The sequence below is a fragment of the Puma concolor genome, chromosome B2 (genome assembly GCF_028749965.1).
Source record: "Puma concolor isolate L17-30 chromosome B2, mPumCon1.1.hap2, whole genome shotgun sequence".
NCBI classification, from domain to species: Eukaryota; Metazoa; Chordata; class Mammalia; order Carnivora; family Felidae; genus Puma; species Puma concolor.
Window position 1 is genome coordinate 100,632,847 of NC_141671.1, and position 26,522 is coordinate 100,659,368.

Consider the following 26,522-nt stretch of genomic DNA (forward strand, 5'->3'; position numbering starts at 1 on the left):
ATTTCCCGGATGATGAGCGATGTTGAGCATCTTTTCATGTGTCTGTTGGCCCTCTGGATGTCTTCTTTGGAAAAGTGTCTTTTCATGTCTTCTGCCCATTTCTTCATGGGATTATTTGTTTTTGGGGTGTGGAGTTTGATAAGTTCTTTATAGATTTTGGAGACTAGCCCTTTATCCATACGTCATTTGCAAATATCTTCTCCCATTCTGTTGGTTGCCTTTTAGTTTTGTTGATTGTTTCCTTTGCTGTGCAGAGCTTTTTATCTTGAGGAAGTCCTAATAGTTCATTTTTGCTTTGGTGTACCTTGCCTCTGGTGATGTGTCTTGTGAGAAGCTGGTGTGGCCGAGGTCAAAGAGTTTGCTGCGAATGTTCTCCTCTAGGAGTTTGATGGTTTCCTGTCTTACGTTTAGGTCTTTCATCCATTTTGAATTTATTTTTGTGTATGTTGTAAGAAAGTGGTCCAGTTTCATTCTTTTGCATGTCGCTGTCCAGTTTTCCCAGCACCATTTGCTGAAAAGACTGTTTTTTTTCCATTGGAGATTCTTTCCTGCTTTGTTGAAAATTAGTTAACCATGTGTTTGTGGGTCCATTTCTGGGTTCTGTATTCTGTTACATTGATCAATGTATGTGTTTTTGTGCCAGTACCAAAACTGTCTTGATGATTACAGCTTTGTCATACAGCTTAAAGTCCAGAATTGTGATGCCTCCCATTTTGGTTTTCTTTTTCAACATTACTTTGGCTATTTGGAGTCTTTTGTAGTTCCATACAAATTTTAGGATTGTTTGTTCTAGCTCTGTGAAAAATGCACTAACTACCACAGGTATCCAGTAAGAATCTCAAGTGATCATTTTTGAGACTGGCTCAAATGTGTTTCTCCACTTGGTTTTTCCACTTCAGCACCCATTGCTCAGTTCAGAAACCTAGGAATCATCCCCGATTCCTTTTATTTTCCTCACTTATCTCCCCCTCCCCTCCACCCCGGCCCCATCTCTAGGCAACTCTCATCTCAACCTCCAGAATATATTGTAAATCCTTCTGCTGTGTTTCATCCTGACTGCTGCCATGCTGGTGCAAGCAGTCTGAACAACTGTTTCAGCTCCTGATCCACCTCCTGCCTCCCTGCTTCTGCCCCTGCTGTAAATAGCAGCCAGAGGGATCTTTTCAAAACTGAAGTCAGACAGTATCACTTCCCTCTTTAAAATAAAATAAAACTCTCTACTGTAACCTATGAGGCCTGTGTGACCTTGTGCCTTTTGTCTCTAATTTGGCTGTTTCCCTGGTCCACTGCCCTCCACCCTCTCTGGCTTTCTCTTTATTCCCGGAGCTGCCCAGTTTGTTACCCCAGCAGGCCTTTGTGTCTGTTTGTTCTGCTTGAGCACAAAGCCCCCAGAGCTTTGTGTGACCACCTCTTTCTCATTTTTACAGTTCAAATGTTACTTCCTCAGACATTTCAGCCTCTACCCCTGCCCTGACTACCCAATCTAAGTGGCTCTGTCCCCTCCCTTTGCTCCCATATTGCTCTCTTTCAGTGTCTTCATAGAACTTACATCCCTTGAATGTACCTTATACATTATTTACTTGTGTATATTTTTATTTGCCAATTGGAATGTGAACCCCACCTGGAGCCAGAGTAAGTATTATATATTACTGTTTCCCCGGTGTGGAACATATAGGTTCTTGGATGAGTGAATGAATGGTAGTTCTTTTTTTTTAATTATGAAAGTAATTATAGAAAGTACAGAATAGCTCACAATAAAATCATATAATCTTTACCTTCCAAAGATAGCCACTTGTTCATATTTAGGAGAACATGACTCTTCCATACATGTAATATTTATATTCTGCATTTGCCCTTTTAGATAATGTGAATAATCTTTATGACCTTAAATATTCTTCTACAACATGATTTTTAGCAGCCTTATGGCAGTCTATCATTTAGAAACATCGTAACTTAGTTGCTATTACTTTGCATTTAGTTTCCTTTTAAACATACACTCTTTTTTGCCATATTTTTGATGTTAGGAAAGTTCCAGAAGCATATCAGGTCAGAGACTATAGATATTTCAGGGAAAGTAGAATGTTCCTGTGAAAACTTTGGTAAGCTGAAATGGCATAAAGTGAAGAGTATCCCCCACTTTCCAGAAGTCTGAGTTACACCACTTTGCTTTTAGGAAAGTCCTACATTAGTACAGTAACAGCTATTTTCATAAAAGTTAAAATCCTCTTCAGATTTTTCTGTTAGCATTAACAGGCACTAATGTAGGTCTTTCCTAAGCCAAGAGGCATAATGCAAACTTTCAGAAAGCAAGGAATATCTGTGTTGCCAAATTCCCTTAGAGAATGGATACCGTCGAGCAGTTAATGTTCCCTCAGCAGAGTATGGGAGTGCCCATTTTGATAACTATTTGCCACCTTAAATAGGTAAGAAATCGTATATTGTTTTAATTAACATTTGTTGGATAACTAGTAAAGTTGAATGTTAATATGTTCATTGTCCATTTCTGTTTCTTTCGAAAATTGCATGTTTCTCTTTTTCTATTCCAGTGTTGATCTCTTTCTCACATTTAATTGGTATTTATTTCAATAAATAGTATGAAGTAGGGATCTAATTTTATTGTCCCCTCCCCTGCAATAATTAAACAGTGCTATTTATTGAATAACATTCCTTTCCATTACTGATTTCAGAAGCTACTTCATTACAAACTTAATTTAGTATTAGCATAATAATATTCTAGTTCCAAAATAATTTTTCACTAATTAAAAATAATTAAAAAGGATTGTTGTATTCAAGCCTCATCTGTTTCATACATACATAATAAACTGGTTAGTGTTTAGCTGTTTGAGTGGAGTTTGAATGGGGTATTACTCTTTTTTCCTTTAAAGCATGATTGAGTACAAAAATAGGTAATCATTGTCCTCTTGTTATCTACAACTACAGAGAACCTACCTGTTTTAAGCCCTTATCCATATCCAAAGTATTACTGTCTTCCTGAGGGTGATTGTCTTATTTGCAGTCAAAAGTAGGCAGGAAAAGAACCTCAGGCTCATTAAACCGGCCTTGGAGTCCTTAGGGACCATGTACACCATGGATATATTTTAAGTTATAGCAACAGCAGCACATTCAACAAGTCTTCATTATGGTCCTTTGAAGACATATCTTTTATTTGGTTATGTTTCTCACATCTCACATTTTATCATACTTGCTAAAAATTAAAGGAAGCAACTATCCAGTTTAAAAAATGAAAGACTCCTTGAAAACGCAGCTGAAAAATGGAAAGCTTCTCTAGATAGTATTAAGATATTTTGAGGTCCTGCATAGTATGAGTTATTAAGTGCCATCAAGGCTATGCAAGAAGCATAAAGAATGTAATTACTATAAAAGCAGCTTGTTTACTTTTGTACTGTGTAAAGAGGGTGCAAATTGGGGCGGTAATGTCTGCATCATTTAATACTTGTTTTCTCTCAAAAGTGGCAAAAAGTCTCCAAATATATTCAGCATATGAACACATCCCTTTTATATATTACTTTTGGCCTGAAAGGTAAATGCTGCTTTAATGGAACACTTCCTGTCAAAATACTAGTAACGGGAATACATGTTTGATGTACCATATTTCATTTATTGCTTTTGCCGAAATGACCAAATAGTCCATGAGAACAGTGCTGCTAATTTCAGAAATATCTGTGTTCACTGTAGCTGTTGGAAGATTGATTTTATGGTAATGTTATCTTGTTTCAAAAGCAGCCCTTTCTACTGGGCTGTCTTTAGTTCTGTGCTCATTTTCAGAAAGAGGTTATTATTTATATTGTGGCTGCCTGCCCCAAACTTGAATATACAGGGCTCCGAGACAAGAATGGAAAGAAGGAAATGAGGGGAAAGAATGTAGGACGCCAGTGCAGAATGGGAAGGGTGCTTCATGAGACCCTTTCATGCTTATCATCATTTTTGCCAAAATATAATTAGGAAAGGAAGGAAACACAATATATATGCATACATAAGTTAGTAATTTGGGGGTGGTTGAATAGTTAGAATGAGGCTGTTATCTATGTGCCCACTCTGCCTTCATTATCAAACACAGGAGGGAATGGGCCAGGCCCACAACTCAGGGGGACAGAAAATGTTGTAAACGTTGTCGGTACTAAAGAAAGAGTAGATACCTTTTCAAGGATTAAAAGTGGAAACTGTGCAAACTAACTTGTTCAAAGTTGTGCAACAGAATATGGATAGGAGTTGAGCCATCTTGTTTGTTTCTGACATCTCTCCTTGTCTTTGTAATAAAATGAAGATGTATTTGTTTCAGGTAGAATAACGAATAGCAAAACTGTGTTCTTATCCTAAAAATAAAATCACTTTGGTATTATGGCGGTTCTTAAAGATTTTTAAGAGTCTCTCAAAATTCAAGAAGCAGTTTGTGTTCCGTCTCCTCCATATTGTGAAAGGGATGGAACAAACATGAAGCATTTTGAAGCAAGGTTTTAATTCTGCTCAAAATCTTGGTGACTATTTTAGATTGGGGGTGTGTGTGTGACTTTTGGAATAAATACTGTTGTTTTCAAAGGTATGTGTTATGAAATCACAGTTGTACCCTTTATCCTCCTGAGAAAACATTCTCCTGAGTTGTATATCTCAGTAGCGGATTTCCTGAAATGCCTATTTTTGCTTTTTAGATGCTGATAGACAAGATTCCATTAATCTCTTCCTGGGAGTTTTTCATCCCACTGAAGGGAAACCTCATCTCTGGGAACTCCCAACAGATTTTTACTTGCATCATAAAAATACGATGAGACTTTTACCAACAAGAAGAAGGTATTTTTTGTCCTAGTATTTTATGTAAACTCAGATTTGATGTTACTTTGAATATAAGATACTTTCATTTTTGAGAAATAATCACGTAGGCTAAAGTAGTCAGTCTTACTACATGTTTGCCATGAGGAATTCAGTATTGCTGGTGTCCTGATGGTAGCTTTGGGAACTTGTCATTAATAATTGGTGGTTTGCATTTTTCGTAAGATAGAAAGTTTCAGAACTTCATCATTGAATGTAAGTTGTAGCTCCACTAAAGCAAACCATCAACATTATTTCCGAGTGCTTCCTACAGATGGGGAACTCTGAAGAACCCTCACATGTAGGGAGTCAATCTTTGGTTTTCAAGTGAACATCACTTTGGAATTCCAGAGTTCGAATGTTCCAGTGCTCTTCCCTTCAGGAAGCATAACCAGCTCTTGGGTGATTCTGGTGAAGACAGGAAACCAGAATAGTGACTCTAGTGACAGATACTACTCTCATCACCCCTTTTACTCAGGGCTTTCTAGATTCATTAGCCATTTGGGGTTATTTTGATGACAGTTAAATTGATACTAAGATTCTCAAAAGAAATGAAGTGTTTACCTGATGTGTCTCGATAGGACACTGTGTGGTGTGGCCTCAGGGTCAGGTTGACTCTCTGTCATCATGTGACCTACGATTAGTTATTTAACTTCTCCCAGTCTCATTTTCCTCATCTGCAAATGTAAATGATGGGGCATACCTCACAGAGTCATTGTGAGGGTTTAATGAGAAGACTGTTTAGTGGTTGTGATTGAGGCGTCATGTACTAATATAGTCCATTTTGCCACATGAGCAAGACAATTCCTACATATGAGGTTGGAGACTGGAGCATTCTGCTCAAGGGCCTACAATATCAAGTTCTCTCATCATGCCTTTCTCTTACAGCATCGGTTCGATATAACTCTTACTTTGTGCAACAGTGCCTCCCAAACACTACAGGGGTCATTGCCAGTCTGTCTGGGTGACCAGACCACAAACAACTGGTGAATTAGCAAGTGCTGATGTTGCAGTTATTATCAAATTCTGTGTTGCTTCAGGAATGTTTAAAATATTAGGGATGTGTCAGAATTTCTGTTTGTCAGATTTGTTCCTGTAAGTGCATATTAGTGGAATAACCAACGTATTATTTGAGCTTACTTTCCCTATAAATGAAGCATTAAATTTACTATTAATAAATGATTGCCTCTGAATTTTTGCTGATAAACAAAAAATTTGGAACTAATTGTGTTGATTTGGTGAGAGATGAGTGTAAATATCTGTATTTAGCTTTGGTGACACAATTCACTATGGGTATATGTGGGTGATTTTCCGAATTTTATGTTACCTTCAAGTATTAAAGCTTTTTTAAAAAATTTTTTAAATGTTGTATTTAGTTTTGAGAGAGAGAGAGAGAGAGACAGAGCATGAGCACAGGGAGGGGGAGAGAGAGAGGGAGAAACAGAATCTGAAGCAGGCTCCAGGCTCCAAGCTGTTAGCACAGAGCCCAATGCGGGGCTCAAACTCCGAAGAGTTTGATCTGAGATCATGATCTGAGCTGAAGTCTGACGCTTAACCAACTGAGCCACCAGGCACCCCAAGTATTAAAGCTCTTTTTAAAAAATATTTATTTATTTTTGAGAGAGAGGGAGCACAAGAGGGTGACAGACAGGGAGGAAGTCACAGAATCTGAAGCAGGCTTCGGGCTCCCAGCTATCAGTGCATAGCCCGACCGAGGGCTTGAACCCACAAACCCGAGAGATCATGGCCTGAGCCAAAGTCAGATGCTTACCGCTGACTGAGCCACCCAGGGGCCCCTCCAGTATTAAAGCAATTAACATACAACTTGGGAACAACCAACACTCAATTTTCTGCTGCAGAAATTAGCTAGTGTATAACAAGTGTACCTTAAACGACTTGCTCACCTCAAGTTACATAACTGATCACTAAGACAGACAGTGGTGGAGCTTATTTATGGCAACAAAGGAAGCTGCTGTTATATCCCCATTTTCTATTAAAAAAAAAAAAAAGGAAACTGGGGTTGCAGAGAGAATGGAGAGAAATGTGTCTTGACTGAGATATTTAGCTAGTTAGATGATTCAGCAAGAATCATCTGCAAGCCTGCCACTGAAAATAAAGTTTTATCACAGTAGATAACATGCCTCTCTCCGTTGGTTTGGTCTCCTGTTTTTGTGTTGTTGGGTTTTTTTTCCTCCAGAATGTCAAAATTCCAAAAATCAGGTAATGTTGTCAACAGTAAATACTGCTCAAAAACAGTACTTACAAAGTGTGTAAGGTAAATTTCACTGTTTTATTTTGGACTTTCTGTTGTCACCCACCTATACTGGTTATTTTGGTGACAGTTAAGTCAGTATCATAACTCTCAGATAAAAGGAACAGTTTAGCCTGAAGCAGTCAACTGGTTGAGAGTGTGGACTTCAGGGTCGGGTGGGGCCGATTTAGAATTTCTACAAATGTGCGACCTTAGGCCTCTTCCTTAAACTCTGGAAACCCTTTCTCCTCATCTGTCAAATGGAGGTGACCATGCACAACTCACAGGGTCATTCTGGGGGTTCGATGTGTGAGAACTCTTTGGTACTAGGTCTGACACAGAATAAACACGATTCTGAAGCTGTCAGGCTCTGGAGAGATGGCCTCCAGTTAAAACCTGTGATTGTGGGCAAGTTACATAACCGGTCTAAGACTCCATTGCCATTATGAGTGAAATAGAGATAATAGCACTATCCTAACTTGTACATGTTTCTGAGCATCAGATGAAGTAATATAAATGCTTAGCACATAAATCAAATAGGTGTTAGTACTGTTACTGTTCTTTAAAGGAGATTACATTCCCTAGTTGTAACATTTACTAAAAATCATACAGGATGACCATAAAATCTGGAAACTTAGATAATAATATTTTATCACTTATAATATAATATCAATAAACACTTTATATGTATTTGCTTGTGTTTCCAAACTTGGTGAGTATCCTATGTTTTACACTGTGTTTACCAATGAATTATTCTGATATATTTTTATTGAATGATAAGGGAAGGGAAAATAAACCTAGCTCTGACTAGAGTTCATCCAAATCAGGTTCTCTTGAGGTAACTACTTCTGTTATTCAAAGGGCTCACTTTCATTGATCTGCCTACAACCACTAAATGAAGCTTTGTTCTGCATTAGGTTAATAGGAGATATATCATCTAAGATGTTATTTATTGAATCAGTGTTTATCATGTCACCAAGATGTTTTTAGATATTAAACATTAATCACTTCATTGACTCAGAATTGAGAGATTGCCCGGCTCTAGTCACTGTCTGATATGTGAGCTCCCTTGGTGTCTTCCCAGGAGAGGTCATCTGGCCTGTGCTTGACTAGTCCTGGTTTGTTATCTGGGATGTGTCTGGTTGAGGGGGCAGTTCTTTTCAGACAGTTCACAATTTTTTCTCCTATCACGCTGAGATCTGCTTCTCTGTAACTTTACCTACTAATCTAGTTCAGCCCCCTGAGACCTTAAGAACACGATTTGTCTATACACTTTATAGTCTTTTAAAAACCTGAAGTTCACACCATCTCAATATCTCTTCTTCTCCAGGTTAAATAACCCCATTGTCTTCCGCTGCTCCTCACATACTGGGTTTTAAGCCTCTTTGGGATTCAGAATGCTCTCCTCTTATGGATTCTAGTCAGCATCAATATTCTTTTTCTTTTTATTTTTTTTAATGTTTTTATTTATTTTTGAGGCAGAGAGAGACAGAGCATGAGCAGGAGAGGGGCAGAGAGAGAGGGAGACACAGAATCTGAAGCAGGCTCCAGGCTCTGAGCTGTCAGCACAGAGCCCGACGCAGGGCTCGAACTCACAGACTGTGAGATCATGACCTGAGCCGAAGTTGGACGCTCAACCGACTGAGCCACCCAGGCGCCCCAATATTCTTTTTAAATTGTGGTACCCAAACCTGGGTTCAGTAATGGTCAGAGTTTGATCTGATTTGTGCCAAGTATTGTGGGACCATTGGAGCCATTGCTCCTCTTGTCTTGGATACTCTGTTTATTATCAAGTCTAAGATTGCATTAGCTGTTTTCAGCAATGCCATCATAATGTTGATTCTCTGAGCTTCCTGTCTGTTAGAACTCCCAAGTGTCTTTAACATGTCCTGATACCGTGCCTTATCTGTACCATTCTTGTATGCTCATTTGAGCATTCTTGGTCTTCTGTGCTTTGCCTGCTTCCAAAAAGGGGGGTTAAACGTGTATCCTTTTTATTAAGTATTACCTGTAGCTTTGTAGCTTCTTCAGATTTAATCAGCTGGCCATCTTGATCCTGATAAAAATACTTGATGAAAAATGTTGAGTAGAATAAGGTAGATGGCAGAGCTGTATGGGGCACCACCAGACAACTCCTTCTACCTTAACCTGATTTTTGGTAGGACTTCTTTAAATGGCTGTAACTTAATCTGTTGTCATCATTTAACTGTGTACTGTCCTCCTGCCCACATTTCTCTATTTTGTTCACAAAGATTGATTGCTTTGCTGAAGTCCATATATATATATATATATATATATATATATATATATATATATTAATTCAGAGAGCTCCCAAGTTAGCTAGGGGAATTAAAAAAGAGTCTTTTTTTAGTCCCCCTCACCTTCCTATGTGAGCCTGTGGAATTGAGTACTCAATTCTAGGGACTGAAAAAGAGCAGAGCAACTGGCATATTAGGTATTTTATGCAAAGGAAGAAGTGGCACCAACTTGCAGTCTCCTGTCTTCTGATCCCTGGTCCCAAAGCAGGTTCTACCATGCTGCAGGACTCTTCCTCTGAGTAAATGTACTTGGAGGTGGAGGTAACAGAGATCCTCCCTGTCCTGGGCTGAGTCCTCTCAGATGCTCTCATCTTCCATTTGTGTCAGCTCTTCTTCCCTGGGCAGGTGTTTCTCATGGGCTTCTGTGCTGAGACCCACCTAGAGGAGCTGGACTTTTCAAAATCCAAAATACTTTTCAAAAGTATTAAGTTATTTTTATCTTGCTTAGGGAATTACAGTATAATAATATTCAGAAAAAAATCTATGGCCTGTTTCAAGTTGCTAAAACAGGACTGTCTCATAATTCTTTTCCTCCATGTGGTATGTTCTGAGTTTAAACATATTCTTTATAATGTTTACTGCTTTATCTTAGATAAGCTAATTGTGAGCATCATTCTTTAGGCAATTTCTTATATACTAGCTGATACCTTCTTTATTTTCCTCCTCTGTGAAGATTAAGTGATTACAAAATGGAATTTACACCTGTGTACACATGCATGTGCATGCATGCGCATGCACACACACACCTTAATTAATCCATGCTTTCTCATTCTTCTGATCTGATAGTCTGATTCTCCTATGAGAAAAGAAAAGAAAATGAGATTAGATTGGTGTGGTTTGGATGTGGAGTCTAAGGATAGAAGTTATCCTTTTATCCTTTTAGGTTATTCACATCTCTGTTTAATATTTGATTCTGTTATCTTGCTGAAATTGACATCACATTCTTTGATGTATAGTTTTTGTAATCTATTACCCTCTCATTTTGAGCATCAAGACTACATTTGCTCATTTTTAGTATAAGTTCCGTTCTTCACTCTTCTTGAAAAGATTATTGATCCCATCTATAGACCAGGACACTTGAATGCTCTTAAGAGATGCTCCACTGCTTCCTTCCGTCTCTTGGGCTATACATGCTTCTCTCTTCTCTCGTTTTTCTCTTTCCAGCATGAAACTTACCATGTCTGTTGAAGATAGAAACAATGCTGGAATTAAGTAGCTTTACTTTTCTCTGTCATTATTTTCAACGTGGCATTTCTAAGACACAGAATGGTGTTTGACACAGTAGGTGCTTACTAAATGTTGAAAATAAATGTGAATTATCTGCAAGCAGCAGGCATAACTCTTTTTTGTTCTTTTCATGTTCAAAAACCTTGCTGTTCAAAAAGCAGCCTGAGGACCACCCCCTCTGGAATCACTGGGAACTCGTCATCAATGCAGAATCTCAAGCACTGCCTACTGAATCAGAATCTGTCTTTTAACAGAATCTCCTTAAGTGTTCGTGTGTGCACTGATTTTTTTTTTTGCTTTTTATTTTTGTTTTTTTAATATAATTTATTATCAAATTGGCTTCCATACAACACCCAGTGCTCATCCCAACAAGTGCCCTCCTCAATGCCCATCATCCACTTTCTCCTCTTTGCCCACCCCCCATGAACCCTCAGTTTGTTCTCTGTATTTAAGAGTCTGTTATGGTTCGCCTCCCTCCCTCTCTGTAACTTTTTTTTTTCCCCTTCCACTCCCCCATGGTCTTCTGTTAAGTGTCTCAGGATCTGCATATGAGTGAAAACATATGGTATCTGTCTTTCTCTGCCTGGCTTATTTCACTTAGCATAATACCCTCCAGTTCCATCCACATTGCTGCAAATGGCAGGATTCCATTCTTTCTCATTGCCAAGTAGTATTCCATTGTATATATAAACTACATCTTCTTTATCCATTCATCAATTGATGGACATTTAGGCTCTTTCCATAATTTGGCTATTGTTGAAAGCGCTGCTATAAACATTGGGATACATGTGCCCCTGTGCATCAGCACTCCTGTATCCCCTTGGTAAATTCCTAGCAGTGCTATTGCAGGGTCATAGGGTAGTTCTATTTTTAAGTTTTTGAGGAATCTCCACACTGTTTTCCTGAGGAGCTGCACCAGTTCGCATTCCCACAGTGCAAGAGGGTTCCTGTTTCTCCACATTCTCGCCAGTATCTGTAGTCTCCTGATTTGTTCATTTTAGCCACTCTGACTGGTGTGAGGTGGTATCTCATTGTGGCTTTGATTTGTATTTCCCTGATGAGGATTGACATTGAGCATCTTTTCGTGTGTCTGTTGGCCATCTGGATGTCTTCTTTAGAAAAGTATCTATTCATGTCTTCTGCCCATTTCTTCACTGGATTATTTGTTTTTCGGGTGTGGAGTTTGGTGAGTTCTTTATAGATTTTGGATACTAGCCCTTTATCTGATATGTCATTTGCAAATATCTCTTCCCATTCCATTGGTTGCCTTTTAGTTTTGTTGATTGTCTCCTTTGCAGTGCAGAAGCTTTTTATCTTGATGAGACCCCAATACTTCATTTTTGCTTTTAATTCTCTTGCCTTTGGAGATATGTCAAGTAAGAAATTGCTGTGACTTAGGTCAGAGAAGTTGTTGCCTGCTTTCTCCCGTAGAATTTTGGTGATTTCCTGTCTCACATTCAGGTCCCTTCATCCATTTTGAGTTTATTTTTGTGTATGGTGTAAGAAAGTGGTTTAGTTTCATTCTTCTGCATGTTGCTGTCCAGTTCTCCCAGTCCTATTTGCTAAAGAGATTGTCTATTTTCCACTGGATACTCTTTCCTGCTTTGTCAAAGATTAGTTGGTCTTGTATTTGTGGGTCCAGTTCTGGGTTCTCTTTTCTATTCCATTGGTCTGTGTGTCTGTTTTTGTATGCTCTGAATTTTGAGAAGCACTATTCTAAAGCATAACTTCAGTCTCAAGCAAAACTTGAAGAGCCTTTCCTGTTATCATCTCACTTTCTGCACCCCCCCCCCAGTTCATTAGGCATTATGTTCCTTTTTCCCATTATCCTTGGTTATATATTCTGCTTGCCATCTCTAGGAAAGTTCTCTCTGTTGCCTATTTCATTTAAATACCCCTATTCTTCATAATTGGGATTATTCACGATTATAATGTCAGCATTTTATTTTTAGAAAGCTTTCATTTATTTAAAATTATCTTTTTAGGGGCGCCTGGGTGGCTCAGTCGGTTAAGCATCCGACTTCAGCTCAGGTCACGATCTCGCGGTCTGTGAGTTCGAGCCCCGCGTCGGGCTCTGGGCTGATGGCTCAGAGCCTGGAGCCTGCTTCGGATCCTGTGTCTCCCTCTCTCTCTCTGCCCCTCCCCCGTTCATGCTCTGTCTCTCTCTGTCTCAAAAATAAATAAACATTAAAAAAAATTTTTTTAAGAAAAAATAAAATAAAATTATCTTTTTAGCATTTTTTGTCATAGGCTTTTTTTTAATAAATGTTTTGAAAATCTGTGTTTTTAATATATTTTGATATACTGTTTCACATTACTCTCCTTCCTAATGCTCATGAACTTTGATATAGCATTTTCCCCCTGAAGACCCAATTTATCAGAATTTGATTATCAGAACATATCCAATGTTCAGAGAGAGGGCAGTTCAGGGTTTTGTTGTTGTTGTTTTCAGATTCTCTGCTCACAGTAGATGAGTCTTCTGGCAGAAATCCAGATGATTGAAATTCCCTACCTTCCTCTAACTGGCCTCTGTAATCAAGTAGTGAATATTTATAGTTAAAGGTTAACAGGGCCTATACTGTCTTCTAAAGGAACTTGTTCTTCAGGACTGTCCATTCACTTAATGATTTTGGTTAACTATTGCAATTAACTATACACAGACCCATACAGGCAGAGCAGAGTGGAAGAAGTAATCTAATTCTCAGATAACCATGTGTAAGAGTCTTGGCTGTAGAACTTGGGTCAAAGTCCTGCTGCTCGCTGGCTTGCAGAGTAATGCGGGCAACAATCTGGGGAGAAGTAAACAGCAGCTCCGAGAGTCTGGCTTGGTATACCCAAATCTTTTTTAGCTAACAGTAATTAAGTAACATCAGAGCACTTGACTCTCAGATGTGTTCATGGAATTTTTGTACATCAGTGACATAGCTGAAATAAGAAGTTTGGGAAAGTAGTAGCCATGTTGGAGACCTACTATGCCCCAAGCTTTACAAACATGTTTTAAAAAGAAAAAAAAAAAAAAAACTAACCTTAAAGTAGGAGGCAGCATCTTACTATAGACCTTCAACCCCTTTTATCCAATGAATTGTAGAAAACCAGTATTTACAATTGGTTCACCTTATTCTTTAATTTTTTTTTTTTAATTTTATAGTTACACTTACTGGTGGACACCAGAGGTAATAAAACATTTACCACTGCCTTATGATGAAGGTAGGTACACTGTTTCTCTTTTAGTTTTTATATAGTTTTTATACCAACGTATTCTAGAAATATTTCTAAATGAACTTGAAGCATTACATTATTTGCATATAATATTTCATTAAAAAGAAATTAATGACTACTCAGTTTTATGTTGCTGTTATTATAGGGGATTGTTAACATCTTAGATGACTTCCAGGGATTGTGTTATATTTCTTTATTGTGTTTTACAGTTGTTAAGTATGTTCCTTAAATGTTTAATGGATATAATATATTAGTTTACCATTTTAAACTAGTAGTTATTATGTTTCTAAATATTTGGGGGTAATGGGAAGGAAGTTAAGACCCATTCATAAGGAAAAATAAAAACTCTTCCTGTGTCTAAACAGTGAAAAAATATACAGATATGTATATAAAATTACATTTTAGTCACTAAAGTTTAAATTTCATTTCGTATATTTGTCAGAAAGGCAAGAAATTTTTTTTATTAAATGAATAACCTCAAATGTACAATACATTCAAATGATGTTTCCAAATTGACATAATTTCCCAGTTTTAAATAGAGTGTAGCCCTCATTCTGTTACTGATTCCTCTGACCTTGAACAAGCCAGATTTCTCAGTTGTGAAAAGGCAGGTAAGACTGACTGCCAGTCTGGAACATTCCAGTTGAGGATTCCATCTAGTCATGGTTAGGCATTCCAACTTTGATAGTAAAGGCCATGAACTAAGAAGATTGCAAATGATTTTTAGCTTTTAATAAATTATTAATTAATTTTTAAAAAGTATTTGTAACCTTGAAATTCTGGGAAAAATCATAATTCCTATTGCTAAGAAGATTTGTTGTTCCAGAAGAAAGGAAAGAACTATAGCAGTCTAACCTTGGCCTTAAAAACAAGATTTGAAATATAAATATGAAGGAAAATTTAGTGAAATAGCTGCACAATTTATATCTAGAAGGCAGAGGATATTTATTTCAAAGCAAAACAGAATTCAAAGAGCTGAGTTGTTTGATTTCTGAAATAACTCCCTGCTCCCACCCTTCCAGAGGCCTTCCTGCCCCCTTGGAGCTTATCACACTCGGCTCTGCACTGTATATTCTGTGCACATAGCTCATCTCTTTGTCAAGTGTCTGAGTGCTAGAGGCCGGAGCTGAACCTCGTTGGCTAGATGTAATCTAAAGACTTTAAGAGTAACAGGCATATCTCTCTTAGTTATCTGTGCCGCGAACTTAAAGAAGTTGATAGTGAAGAAATTCCACAAATACGAAGAAGAGATTGACATCCACAACGAGTTCTTTCGACCATACGAACTGAGTAGTTTTGATGATACCTTTTGCTTGGCTATGACAAGTTCAGCACGGTATGTTGTGAGTGCTCTGATACTGTAAAGATTTGGGAACTTTAGTTTTCCTAGTTTATATAGATAAGCCTTGCTTTGCCATAAGTCCATTCTGCAAGGCTGCTAGCAGGGATTGTACAGCCTCTGAATACCCCCTGTGATGAGTAGCCCACTACTTTAGGAGATAGTCCCTTCTAGTGTTAGATAACTGGAGTTAATTTCTTCCCTTTAGTAGGTTGAAATCTGCCTCCCGTTGGTCCTAGTTTGTCATTTGGAGTAAACTCACTTTTTAAAATTGAACAGAAACTGAGAGCCAGCATAAATTAGTAGAATAAAGCATAGTCTTTGGTACTAGAAAAGCAAGGGTGTGAATTGTAGATCAGCCACTGCCTACCTGTGTGACCTTGAGAAAATTATCCAACTTATCTGAGTCTCAGCTTCTTCTTTTATGTAGATAGGGGCATGTGTATCACACACATATATACACATACATGCCAAATGCCTTAATGGAGTGACCAACCTAGGTGGGTGACTAATAAATGGTGGCTATCATTATTTTATTATTCTTATTAGGAATAGGACAAGTCTAGTTCCTCTTCTGTATGACAACCCTCCAGATATTTGAAGAAGCAGTATTAATTTTTTTAGGGTAAATATCCTTCATTCTTTTCATAATTCACATGACATTGTTTTCAGACTCTTCATCTTGGTATGTCACTTTTGAATATACTTCATTTTTCTGTGTCTCTGTTAGAGTTTTGTGGGATCTTTAGAAAAGTGATGGGACTAGAGTAAGAAAATTAGGCAAAGCAAATAACTTCTTGATTATCATTTTTTATAATAAAGTTTACATTTGTGTATTTTACATTTTCTTCCAATGTGATATATGTATGTCTAGACTTAATGTACATGTAGAAACATATCCTATGGTTTTGTTTCCTAGAAACCACTCCATATTTTGCTTTAGTTTCAGATGGAAAGTTGAGAATATTTACTTGGTTGATTTTGAGTGAAACTTATTAAAAGTTTAGAAGTTTTAACTGTGAGGTCATTGTCATTTCCAGAATATTTCAACTCAGCAAAGGATGAATGATGTTATGCATATGTGTATATATTGTATAGTTGATTATTTACTTGCATGAGTTATGTTCTATAAAGTTCCTGTAATAACTGAATTAGAGAATACTGAACCATTGCAATTCAGGTTTAGGTTCCTGGCAAGCCTCTGGTCACAACATTTTCATTAACCAGTCAATACATAACCATGTTGTATGTTTCTGTTTAAAGATGCCTTACTTAAGATATATTGTTGATTCATTAACATTGAACTCACAGCAAAGAGCACTATAACTCCTACCTGAACAAAGCTTCTCCAACACACGTATTTTCTTTCCAACACACAGCTTTCTTGTGCTTAGAAACACTAGAGAGCTTCAGCACTATGCTTGGGGTCATTTGAGACAACAAGGTCACCACCAAACAGCACAAAAAGGTGCAAAACATGGCAGTACATAGACTGTAAAAAGGACACTTGTTTATAGCATGACAGCTATAAACAAGGCAGAGTGACGCCTTGTTCTCCATCAGCTGGGAACGTGAGCATTGGGTTACTCTAATTTTCCACTGTTCTGGGCATGCACATGTCCACAAGTGATCACAAAAGCTCTGAGTATTGGTTTTGGGGTTATGAATAAACTTTAGTGAGCAAGCAAATTCTCAAATAAGGAGTCCACAAATAATGAGGATCAACTATATGTGTTCAAAAATAAAGAAAAATTAAACCACTTACAATTTTTAAAAAATGTTTATTTATTGAGAGAGAGAGAGAGAGAGAGAGAGAGAGAGAGAGAGAGAGTGCTTGGGGGAGAGGGGGCAGAGAGAGAGGGAGAGAGAGAATCCCAAGCTGGCTCCACACTGTCAGTGCAGAGCCCGGCGTGGGACTCAGTCTCACAACTGTGAGATCGTGATTGGAGCCGAGATCAAGAGTTGGACACTTAACTGACTGAGCCACCCAGGTGGCCCTAAACCACTTACATTTTTTTTCAAATGTTTATTGATTTATTTTGAGAGAGAGAGTGTGTGTGTCTGTACCTGCGCACACATGAGCCAGGGAGGGAGAAAGAGAGGGAGACAGAGAGAGAGAGAGAGAGAGAGAGAGAGAATCGCAAGCAGGCTCCATTCTATAAGTGCAGAGCCTGACGCGGAGCTCAATCTCATGAAGCATGAGATCATGACCTGAGCCGAAATCCAGAGTCAGATGCTTAACTGACTGAGCCACCCAGGTGCCCCTAAACCACTTATATATTTAAAACAATATTTACAAACTGTCAAATAGGCATTTTGGGTCAAATTCAATATTATTTTGTTTTCCTTCCAAAAATGTAATGGCTGCACTTGGAGCAGAATCCTTGCTGGAGCCCTAAATCTCATCAGCATGAATCATGCACCACTTGCCTTTTTGGCTTCTCTGAGGAGTTTGGTCTGGTTTCATCAGTAATGGTGAGGTAGGCCTTGCACAGTGCCAGAGTAGCTTCAGCTTATCTTAGGATGTGGTGAACAAAAAGTTTCTATTTCAAGTGTTCCAATAGTGTTTTAATGAATTAACCCCAGCCTAATGAGGTAGATGCTCATACTTGAATGGATACTGCTGTGGTTTTGAACATTATGTCGGCATCCCTAGGTGGGATAGTGTAATAAAAACATTGTCCATAAAACTGAGCGGCTTAGTGTTTTGCCATGGGTTTTTATGAGTTTAATTTTACCTCAAAAGTAATTGTGATGTATAAACAAAGTGTATACACCTTAGCAGTAATTTAGATATCAACTCTGTTCCAGTAGAGAAAAATCTTAAATTCAAAACCATTGGGTCCCATAATCATGAAGAAAATTCACAGTGAAGACTGATAACATTGAAGTTACCTGGTGCCATTAATTCATGGGATTTTATGGCCTTTTGATCACCTGAGCTCCCCTGAACATTTGGCTCAGAATATATGTAGCTCTGAGGGCTAAGAAGGAATAGTGTAAGAATGTGAATTGAATGGAAACCAGGATGGACAGTGATTCATATGGAATTTCTTTCCCCTCTCTCCAGTGACTTTATGCCTAAGACCGTTGGCATTGATCCAAGTCCATTTACAGTGCGTAAACCAGATGAAACAGGAAAATCAGTATTGGGGTAAGATTTGCATATAGAATGAAATTTTAAAGATTTATGTAAAATAATATGGCACTTGCAGTATAATTTACACCAAAAAGAATAACTTCAAGTCACATCGTTTGGAGCACATTCCATTTATTGCATCTCTACAGGTAGTTTATTCATAGCACTGGGATTACTAAAGAATTCAACATTGAAAGAATTTGTAGGAGTTTCAGCAACATGGTGCATTTTATTATTTTAAATTAGAAATATCACAGGTGGCATAGGCACAGGTAACAGATATTATGTGTTATGTCCTATAAATAACTCAGTGTCCTCTGTTTCCCACGACATAAAATACTTAGGTAAAAAATTTCTATTCGTTTTCTTGTGTTTTTGTTGGCATCCCAAGGAACCATTAAAGCAAATATGTTCAGGTAGAGAAATTAATACATATTCTGTGTATTACTGTACCATTACTGTTCTGGGGAAGACTATTTATTTACATCTTCATGCTTAGAAACTGGAGTGAAATGTGATGTGTTCTAGCATAAGAATCTGTTACTACTGCCACTGACCTGAATAACCCCAGTCATAAGATTTTTTCTAGACTCTGACCAGAAACCCTGGCCAGACTGTAGATACTGAGTCCTAATTGTATTTGGGAGTGTGAATGGGATCCTGGTTGGATTTTAGCTACGTGTGGTTTATGCAGTGGGATATATATCACTACTTCCTGATACACCATTTCTGTGGCTTAAATATGTGGTCTTAAATTGCTGTATGCTAAGCCTTAGACCAGAAACTAAGGAATTTAAAAGAAATGTCCTCAGGAGTCAGGATTCAAGAAGTTCCTGGAACAAATACATAAATGACCAGCTACATTACTGCATAGCACAGAAATACCATTGACTTTTAATTTTTACTTGGCAGAAAGTCAGAAACTAGTTTATTTTCTATAACATGTAACCCATGGTCAGATAGTATTTCCTTTTCTTTTCCTAAAACATTTCCAAATATTACGATATTTTAAGTCTTTTGTAGAGTATTTTTTGACGAGTGAAATATTAAGTATTTTTCATTAAAGCCCAAAATATTACAATAAAATATTATCTGAGTTAAAAAAAATAGTATTCTTACCACTCTCATGTTTGGAACTGAAAGTAAATACTTTCATAATTCTGAATTTTTTGGGTTTTTTTTTCCATCTACTCCCTACTATTAGAAGGAATGTCTAGCAAATATAGTTATTTACTAACAATACAAATACTAAAATTTAGTTTGTGTTCATCAGTTGCTCATTACTATGGTACATATCATCGGCTGGTGCTATGATTGATAAAAATCATATAAGGGAAGGAAATTTACATGGATTTGGCTATTGACCTTTTCTTGAAGCTTTTACAGGTTACAGATAACATTACTAATATCCCAAACTTATGGTTTTCTATTATTGTACGACAAATTTTGAAAGTGTTGGTTTCAGTTACCAAAGGAAGGCACAGTAACCAAGTGGTGAGAAGACTTTTCTGCACTGGTTTACACCCACTTACTGGTTTATTTTCTGAATTTATAACAGGGCTTAACTTCATAGAAGGTCATTACATGTACGTGGTAAAATGCTAAGGTTTTCTCTTAATCACAACTTGAATCCAAAAACTGGTTTTTCACAGCCATTTTCTTGTGCTTCTCTAGCACTAGGATTTTGGACAGTCATGCATAGTGAGTGTCAAAGGATCGATTTAAAGATGCTTTATGTGAATATTCATCTTTTTAAAGGAACAAAAGCAATAGAGAAGAAGCTGTGTTACAGCGGAAAACAGCAGCCAGTGCCCCGCCACCCCCCAGCGAGGAGGCTGTGTCCAGCAGCTCTGAGGATGACTCTGGGACCGACCGGGAAGAAGAGGGCTCTGTGTCTCAGCGCTCCACTCCAGTGAAGATGACCGACACGGGAGACAGTACCAAAGTGACTGAGGTGTGCAAGAGATGAGCTTGTGTGGTCCGGCATTAGGCTCTAGAGAATGATCTCTAAAATTCTACTTTCTGTTAAAAGACTTAGAGTCAGAAAAGGCCACATGCACACCATTCTAATATGTGGTGTTTGAGGCACTTCCAGAGATGAATATTTTTTTTTGTTATTATTGAAGTATAGTTGACATACAATGTTTATTAACTTTAGGTATACAATATAATGATTTCACAATTCTGTACATTATGCGTGTTCACCATGGTAAGTGCAGTCACCATCTGTAACCATACGACAATATTATTGACTGTATTCCCTGTGCTGTACTTTTCATTTCTGTGAGTTATTTGTTTTATAACTGGAAGTTTGTATCCCTTAATCTCCTTTACTATTTCTCATGTATTTCTATTACTCATGCCCCTACACCTTCTCCTCTGGCAAGCTCCAGTTTGTTTTCTGTATTTATGAGTCTGTTTCTGTTTGTTTGTTAGATTCCACATATAAGTGAAATCATATGTTATTTCTCTTTCTCTGTCTGACATATTTCACTTTGTATAATACCCTTGAAGTCCATCCATGTTGTTGAAAATGCCAGAAATCTCATTCTGATATTCCACTGTGTGTGTGTGTGTGTGTGTGTGTGTGTGTGTGTGTGTGTATACATACATACATATACATACTTCATCTTTCATATCCATATATCTATTGATAGACACTTAGGTTGCTTCCTGTCTTGGCTATTGTAAATAATACTGCAGTAAACATAGGAGTGCATATATATCTTTTGAATTTGAATTGTTTTGGGGTTTTTATTAGGTAAATATTCAGTAGTGGAATTACTGTATCATATGGCATTTCTATTTTTGATTTTTTGAGGAACTCCATACTGTACAATTTACATTCCCACCAGCAGGGTATGATGGTTCCCTTTTCTCCACATCCTCCCAACACTTGTTATTTCTTGTCTTTTTGTTACTAGCCATTCTGACTGGTGTGAGGTGATATTATGGTTTAGGTATGCATTTCCCTGATGCTGAGTGATGAGTGACGTTGAGCATCTTTTCATTTGTCTGTTGGCCATCTGGATGTCTTCTTTAGAAGAATGTCTGTTAAGGTCCTTTGCTCATCTTTTAATTGACTCGTTTGTTTTTTGGGTGTTGTAGATGTTCTTTACATATTTTGGATATTAACCTGTTGTTGGATATATCTTCTCTTATTCAGCAAGTTGCCTTTTCATTTTGTTGATGGTTTCCTTTGCTGTGCAAAAGGTTTTTATTTTGGTGGAGTCCCAATAGTCTATTTCTGCTTTTGTTTCTCTTGTCTGAGGGGACCTATCCATAAATATGTTGCTAAGGCTGATGCCTAAGAGATTACTGCCTGTGTTTTCTTTTAGGAGTTTTATGCATTCAGGTCTCACATTTTGGTAATTAAGGGATGAATACATTTAGCATAGATGTTATTGAAATGGTTTCATTGTGAAATCGGTATTTTTGCTCCCATGTATAACAGCAAATTTCTAATCACTTCGGAATTTTTTAAGAGAATCCGGTCTCATTTTGAGCAGCACATCCACTTGAGGTCCATTCATTTCCTCACTCAGCACATTGCTGGAATGTAGGGTTTGGACCTGAGCCTCACAATCTTTGCCTAGCCCTAGTGGGAAATTCACCTGCTCAATTTGACATTAACAATACAAGGGAACATAAGGGAAAGTAAACTACAAAAGAACCAAATCTAGCTTTAGGGACATGCAATTTCCAAAAATAGCCAAAAGTCGTAGAGATAGATACGGCAAATAAAGTGTGATAAGAACTGAACTCGTTATTCCGGGAGTTGGCAAACTACAGCCAACTGTCAAAATCCAGTGTACTGCCTGTTTTTGTGAATAAAGTTTGATTGGAACCCAGCCACGTGTGTTTGTTTGCATGTTGTGTCTGGCAGCCTTTGTACTGTGCAGCAGAATTGGGTAGTTGCAGCAGAGTGCCATGACCCAAAGAACCTAAAATATTTACCATCTGGCCCTTTGCAGAAAAAGTTTTCTAATTTCTGCATTATACCAAAGAAACTAGTAATTATTTAATAGCTTTTGACCCTAAAACAAAGTTATTTTTAGTGAACTGAAATCAGATTTTTAAAAAACCATTAACTGAGAAGTTTAATGAATAGATTGAAGAAATACTGTGATTACTTTTGTGGAAAATCTCACAGGTTCATTTTCTTTACCTTTGGAAATAATTATTATGCTAGATCTCTAAAAATTCTGCCTTGTTCCTTGTGTTTTAACCCCAGAATGTGGTCCAGCCCATGAAAGAAGTATATGGAATTAACCTCTCAGATGGTCTCTCAGAAGAAGATCTCTCCATTTATTCAAGGTAAACTACTTTCATGTAGAAATTAAGAAAATATGCAAATTTATTATAACAATAACTTATATCTGGTCTAACTTCTAATAAATGAAATTGGTGGGTGGCTCAGTCGGTTGAACATCCGACTTCAGCTCAGGTCACTATCTCGCAGTTCATGATTTCGAGTCCCGCATCAGGCTGTGTGCTGATGGCTCAGAGCCTGGAGCCTGCTTCAGATTCTGTGCCTCCCTCTCTCTCTTCCCCTCCCCGACTCACACTCTGCCTCTCTCTCTCTCTCTCTCTCTCTCAAAAACAAATAAATAAACATTAAAAAAAATGAAATTGGTAATACAGAAGGAAATGAATTCCACTTGCAATACAGTAATAGTGTTTAGGAGGTCAAATTCTGAAACACTGGTTTCTATTTGGAGTTAAAGGATCTACTACTGCCTGAGACTCTCAGTGCCCTAAATGATAAAAATTTACGACGTGTCCATGCTTTTTCACTGCCCATATATAAGCTGCAAACTGAAGTGCACATACATTTCTCTATTCTTGCATTAGCAAAGTCCCAAGATCGGGTACCTTCTTAGAAAATGAACCTAGGATATTGACGATTGTGGATCTTGCATTTGCGTTAGCTCTAGAGTGCTGGTAGGAGTGGTGGCTGAGGAGGAAGAAGGAAGTGGTGATATAAGGGTGTCAAGTCAGAATGTTCTAGACCTTTTTTAGGCAGACTAAGCTGAAAGAGTCATCACAAACCCTGAGATCATGACCTGAATTGAAATCAAGAGTCAGACGCTTAACCGACTAAGCTACACAGGCACCCCAGCTTTCCATTCTTTTTTTTTTTTTTCCATTCTTTTTTAAGGAGAGTATTTCATTTGCTGAATCCATCAAACTAGAAACTGACAGCTTTTTACTTCAAACTAGTAAGATTGGCTATATAATATATAAAATATAAACCAGTAGGATCAGCTACATAATATGTAAAACATAAGAATGCACAGCATTTCTTAACTACAAAAGCACTGGTACGACGCTGCATTACTATCTTGACAGAAGCCAACTTAGCCATTCAGAATTCAGCCACACTCTTCTCAGCCCTGGACACACAGGTGCACAGTCCCGTATCCATCACAGCTGTCCCTACAACATAGATGAACTCCAGCATATGAAGTGAGCCTTTATAAGCAACATGGTCTGGAAGAATGAATTATCTGGGGTTCGTGACTGCATAATATGACTTCGCTTACTGCAGACAGTATGAGTGTCAGGGACTGAACTTATGGCTCACGTTAATTAAGCAAAAAAGAAAGTGTCTCGTGCTTCAGGTGTGACTTTTGCTTGGAGCCTTTGTAGCGCAGACTGCCTCTGAAGCCCACTTCTCGTCCTCCTTTCTCTGGGAGTGAGATACAGCCCTGTTCAGCCATAGTATTCCTGGGAAACAGTCTAAGAGGGGTACAAGGGTAGGCCCATAGGGAAAGGATTACTGCAGGAGAGGAAGGAATCCATGTCCTGGAATAAGATTCTGTGTTTGATATCCTGAAGAACAACATCTCCTCCTTTGATTTGTGTAACACTTTGCAGTGTTTTATTGTTCTTTAGACAACTCTGTAGTAGGCTGAGAAGATATTATTATCCCTCTTTAGAGGCTAACAGCATGGAAAGTGCCACTCAATGACTTATTCAGGAGACCTTCCCTGTGCTTTGTGGGTATCTGTGATTTTAGACTGTGTAGCCCTCTTTATTTTCTTGATAATATCAGCTGCCCCTGCTTATGATGTAGACCTAGGGGGAAGGGGAGAAACAGAGGTCTGGTCATCTCTTCCCCTCTGTGTGAGTAACCCTTGACCGTGGGCAGACTGCCCCTACTGGGGGCATGGGCATCTTCCATCTCTGTTGTGGGCATTGCTATGGTAGAGGAAGCCTCCCTCCATCAGTATCTGGGGGGTGGCCAAGGATGTTCAGGAACTTTTTGCCCCAGCCAGGCTCTGGGTGTCTCTATTGTTGTTATTATTATTATTATTATTATTATTATTATTATTATTGGTTTCAGGAATAGAATATAGTGATTCATCACTTACATCTAATACCCAGTGCTCATCCCAGCAAGTGCCCTCCTTAATGCCCATTGCCCATTTAGCCCATCCCTCCACTCCCCTCCCCTCCAGCAACCATAAGTTTGTTCTCTGTATTTAAGAGTCTCTTATGGCTTGCCTCCCTCTCTGTTTTATCTTATTTTTCCTTCCCTTCCCCTATGTTCATCTGTTTTGTTTCTTAAATTCCACATATGAGTGAAATCATATGATATTTATCTTCCTCTGACGGACTTATTTCGCTAAACATAATACACTCTATTTCCATCCACTATGTTGCAAATGGCAAGATTTCATTCTTTCTGTCAGGGGCTCTGGGGTCTCTTAGTGCCTCCTCTGATCCAGATGGCAGAGCTTCAAGGGCAGGGTGAGAGCCCATGTAGTTCTGGCCTAAATTGGCCTAAAAAAGTTCTGCCTTCTCCCACTGCAGTTCTGCAACCAGTGGGCTAGTATCCACCAGAGACTGTGCATGTAAAGACAGTGCTCTGGCCTGGCCTGCCTGTCACAGCTCCCATCTGGGCAACCACAGAACAGTGTGGGGAAGGGAGGGAGGCAGCTGGAACTGGAGCCAACAGCCTGTCTTCTAGCTTCCTGCTCTCCCACCTGTTTTTCCTACGTTTGGTCTCAACCACCTTCAAACTCCTGAAGATTTCTTGGTTTTATAGTTTTGTTCTAATTGCTTAGCCCTGTTCTCTATGCCTTCCTTTGCCCTCAGCTTTTCTGATATCTTTGTTGTGTTATCTTAACCAGGCCTGGAAGTTTTCTGCTTGCCTCCCCAAGCCTCAGGCCCGTGCCAAATCTTTTGTTTGTTTGTTTTTGTTTTGTGTTATTTTTTGTTTGTTTTTTAATATGAAATGTATTGTCAAACTGGTTTCCATACAATACCCAGTGCTCATCCCAACAGGTGCCCTCCTCAATGCCCATCACCCACTTTCCCCTCCCTCCCACCCCCCCCATCAACCCTCAGTTTTTCTCAGTTTTTAAGAGTCTCTTATGTTTTGAGGGAGCCAAATCTTTTTAAAAACAAATTCTGACAGTGATTGTGTACATGATTAGGTAAGGTTAAAGTTCTGTACAAATAACAGGTATCATGTGACATTCTTCCCTCAAAATGAATCAAAAATCTTTACTTGCTGAAGATAAAAGTAAGTTATTTAAAAGTTTTCCAGTTGGGGCGCCTGGGTGGCGCAGTCGGTTAAACATCCGACTTCAGCCAGGTCACGATCTCGCGGTCCGTGAGTTCGAGCCCCGCGTCGGGCTCTGGGCTGATGGCTCAGAGCCTGGAGCCTGTTTCCGATTCTGTGTCTCCCTCTTTCTCTGCCCCTCCCCCGTTCATGCTCTGTCTCTCTCTGTCCCAAAAATAAATAAATGTTGAAAAAAAAAAATAAAAAAAAAAAAAGTTTTCCAGTAGCATGTAATGATTTAGTTAGTAATTGTTAGTTCTGCAGTACTTTTCTTGACCTTCAAAAAAAGCTAATAAAAATTTAATTGTAAAAGTATCAATAATCAGAAAAAAATTTATATGATATATATATTTTTTGAGAGAGTGCAAGCAGGGAAGAGGGGCAGAGGGAGAGAGAGAGAATCTCAGGCAGGCTCTATGCTCAGTGTGGAGCCCGATTCAGGGCTTGATCCCACGATCCTGAAATCGTGACCTGAGCCGACATAAAGAGTCAGACACTCAACCCACTGTGCCATCCAGGGGCCCTAAAAGAAAATGTTTTAAACAGTAGAAAAGTGGGAAGCCCTTTCATCATGCGCCCTAACCTCCCAGGGGCACATTAGAACAAAACTACAAGCCATGTCCCTGAGGGGA

At 38.4% G+C, this 26,522-nt stretch overlaps 1 protein-coding gene across 2 annotated transcripts in view; it reads left to right on the top strand.

The window, feature by feature from the left end:
- The window catches only part of FIG4 (FIG4 phosphoinositide 5-phosphatase), a 135,036-nt gene that overhangs the window by 62,627 nt on the left and 45,887 nt on the right, over positions 1 to 26,522 (top strand). For both annotated transcript variants that reach the window (XM_086707562.1, XM_025925317.2), the window contains exons 16-21: positions 4,668 to 4,806; positions 13,769 to 13,827; positions 15,028 to 15,175; positions 18,249 to 18,332; positions 20,076 to 20,271; positions 22,552 to 22,634. In XM_086707562.1, coding sequence (XP_086563688.1) covers positions 4,668 to 4,806; positions 13,769 to 13,827; positions 15,028 to 15,175; positions 18,249 to 18,332; positions 20,076 to 20,271; positions 22,552 to 22,634 — 709 coding nt within the window. The remainder of the gene's footprint in view (positions 1 to 4,667; positions 4,807 to 13,768; positions 13,828 to 15,027; positions 15,176 to 18,248; positions 18,333 to 20,075; positions 20,272 to 22,551; positions 22,635 to 26,522) is intronic.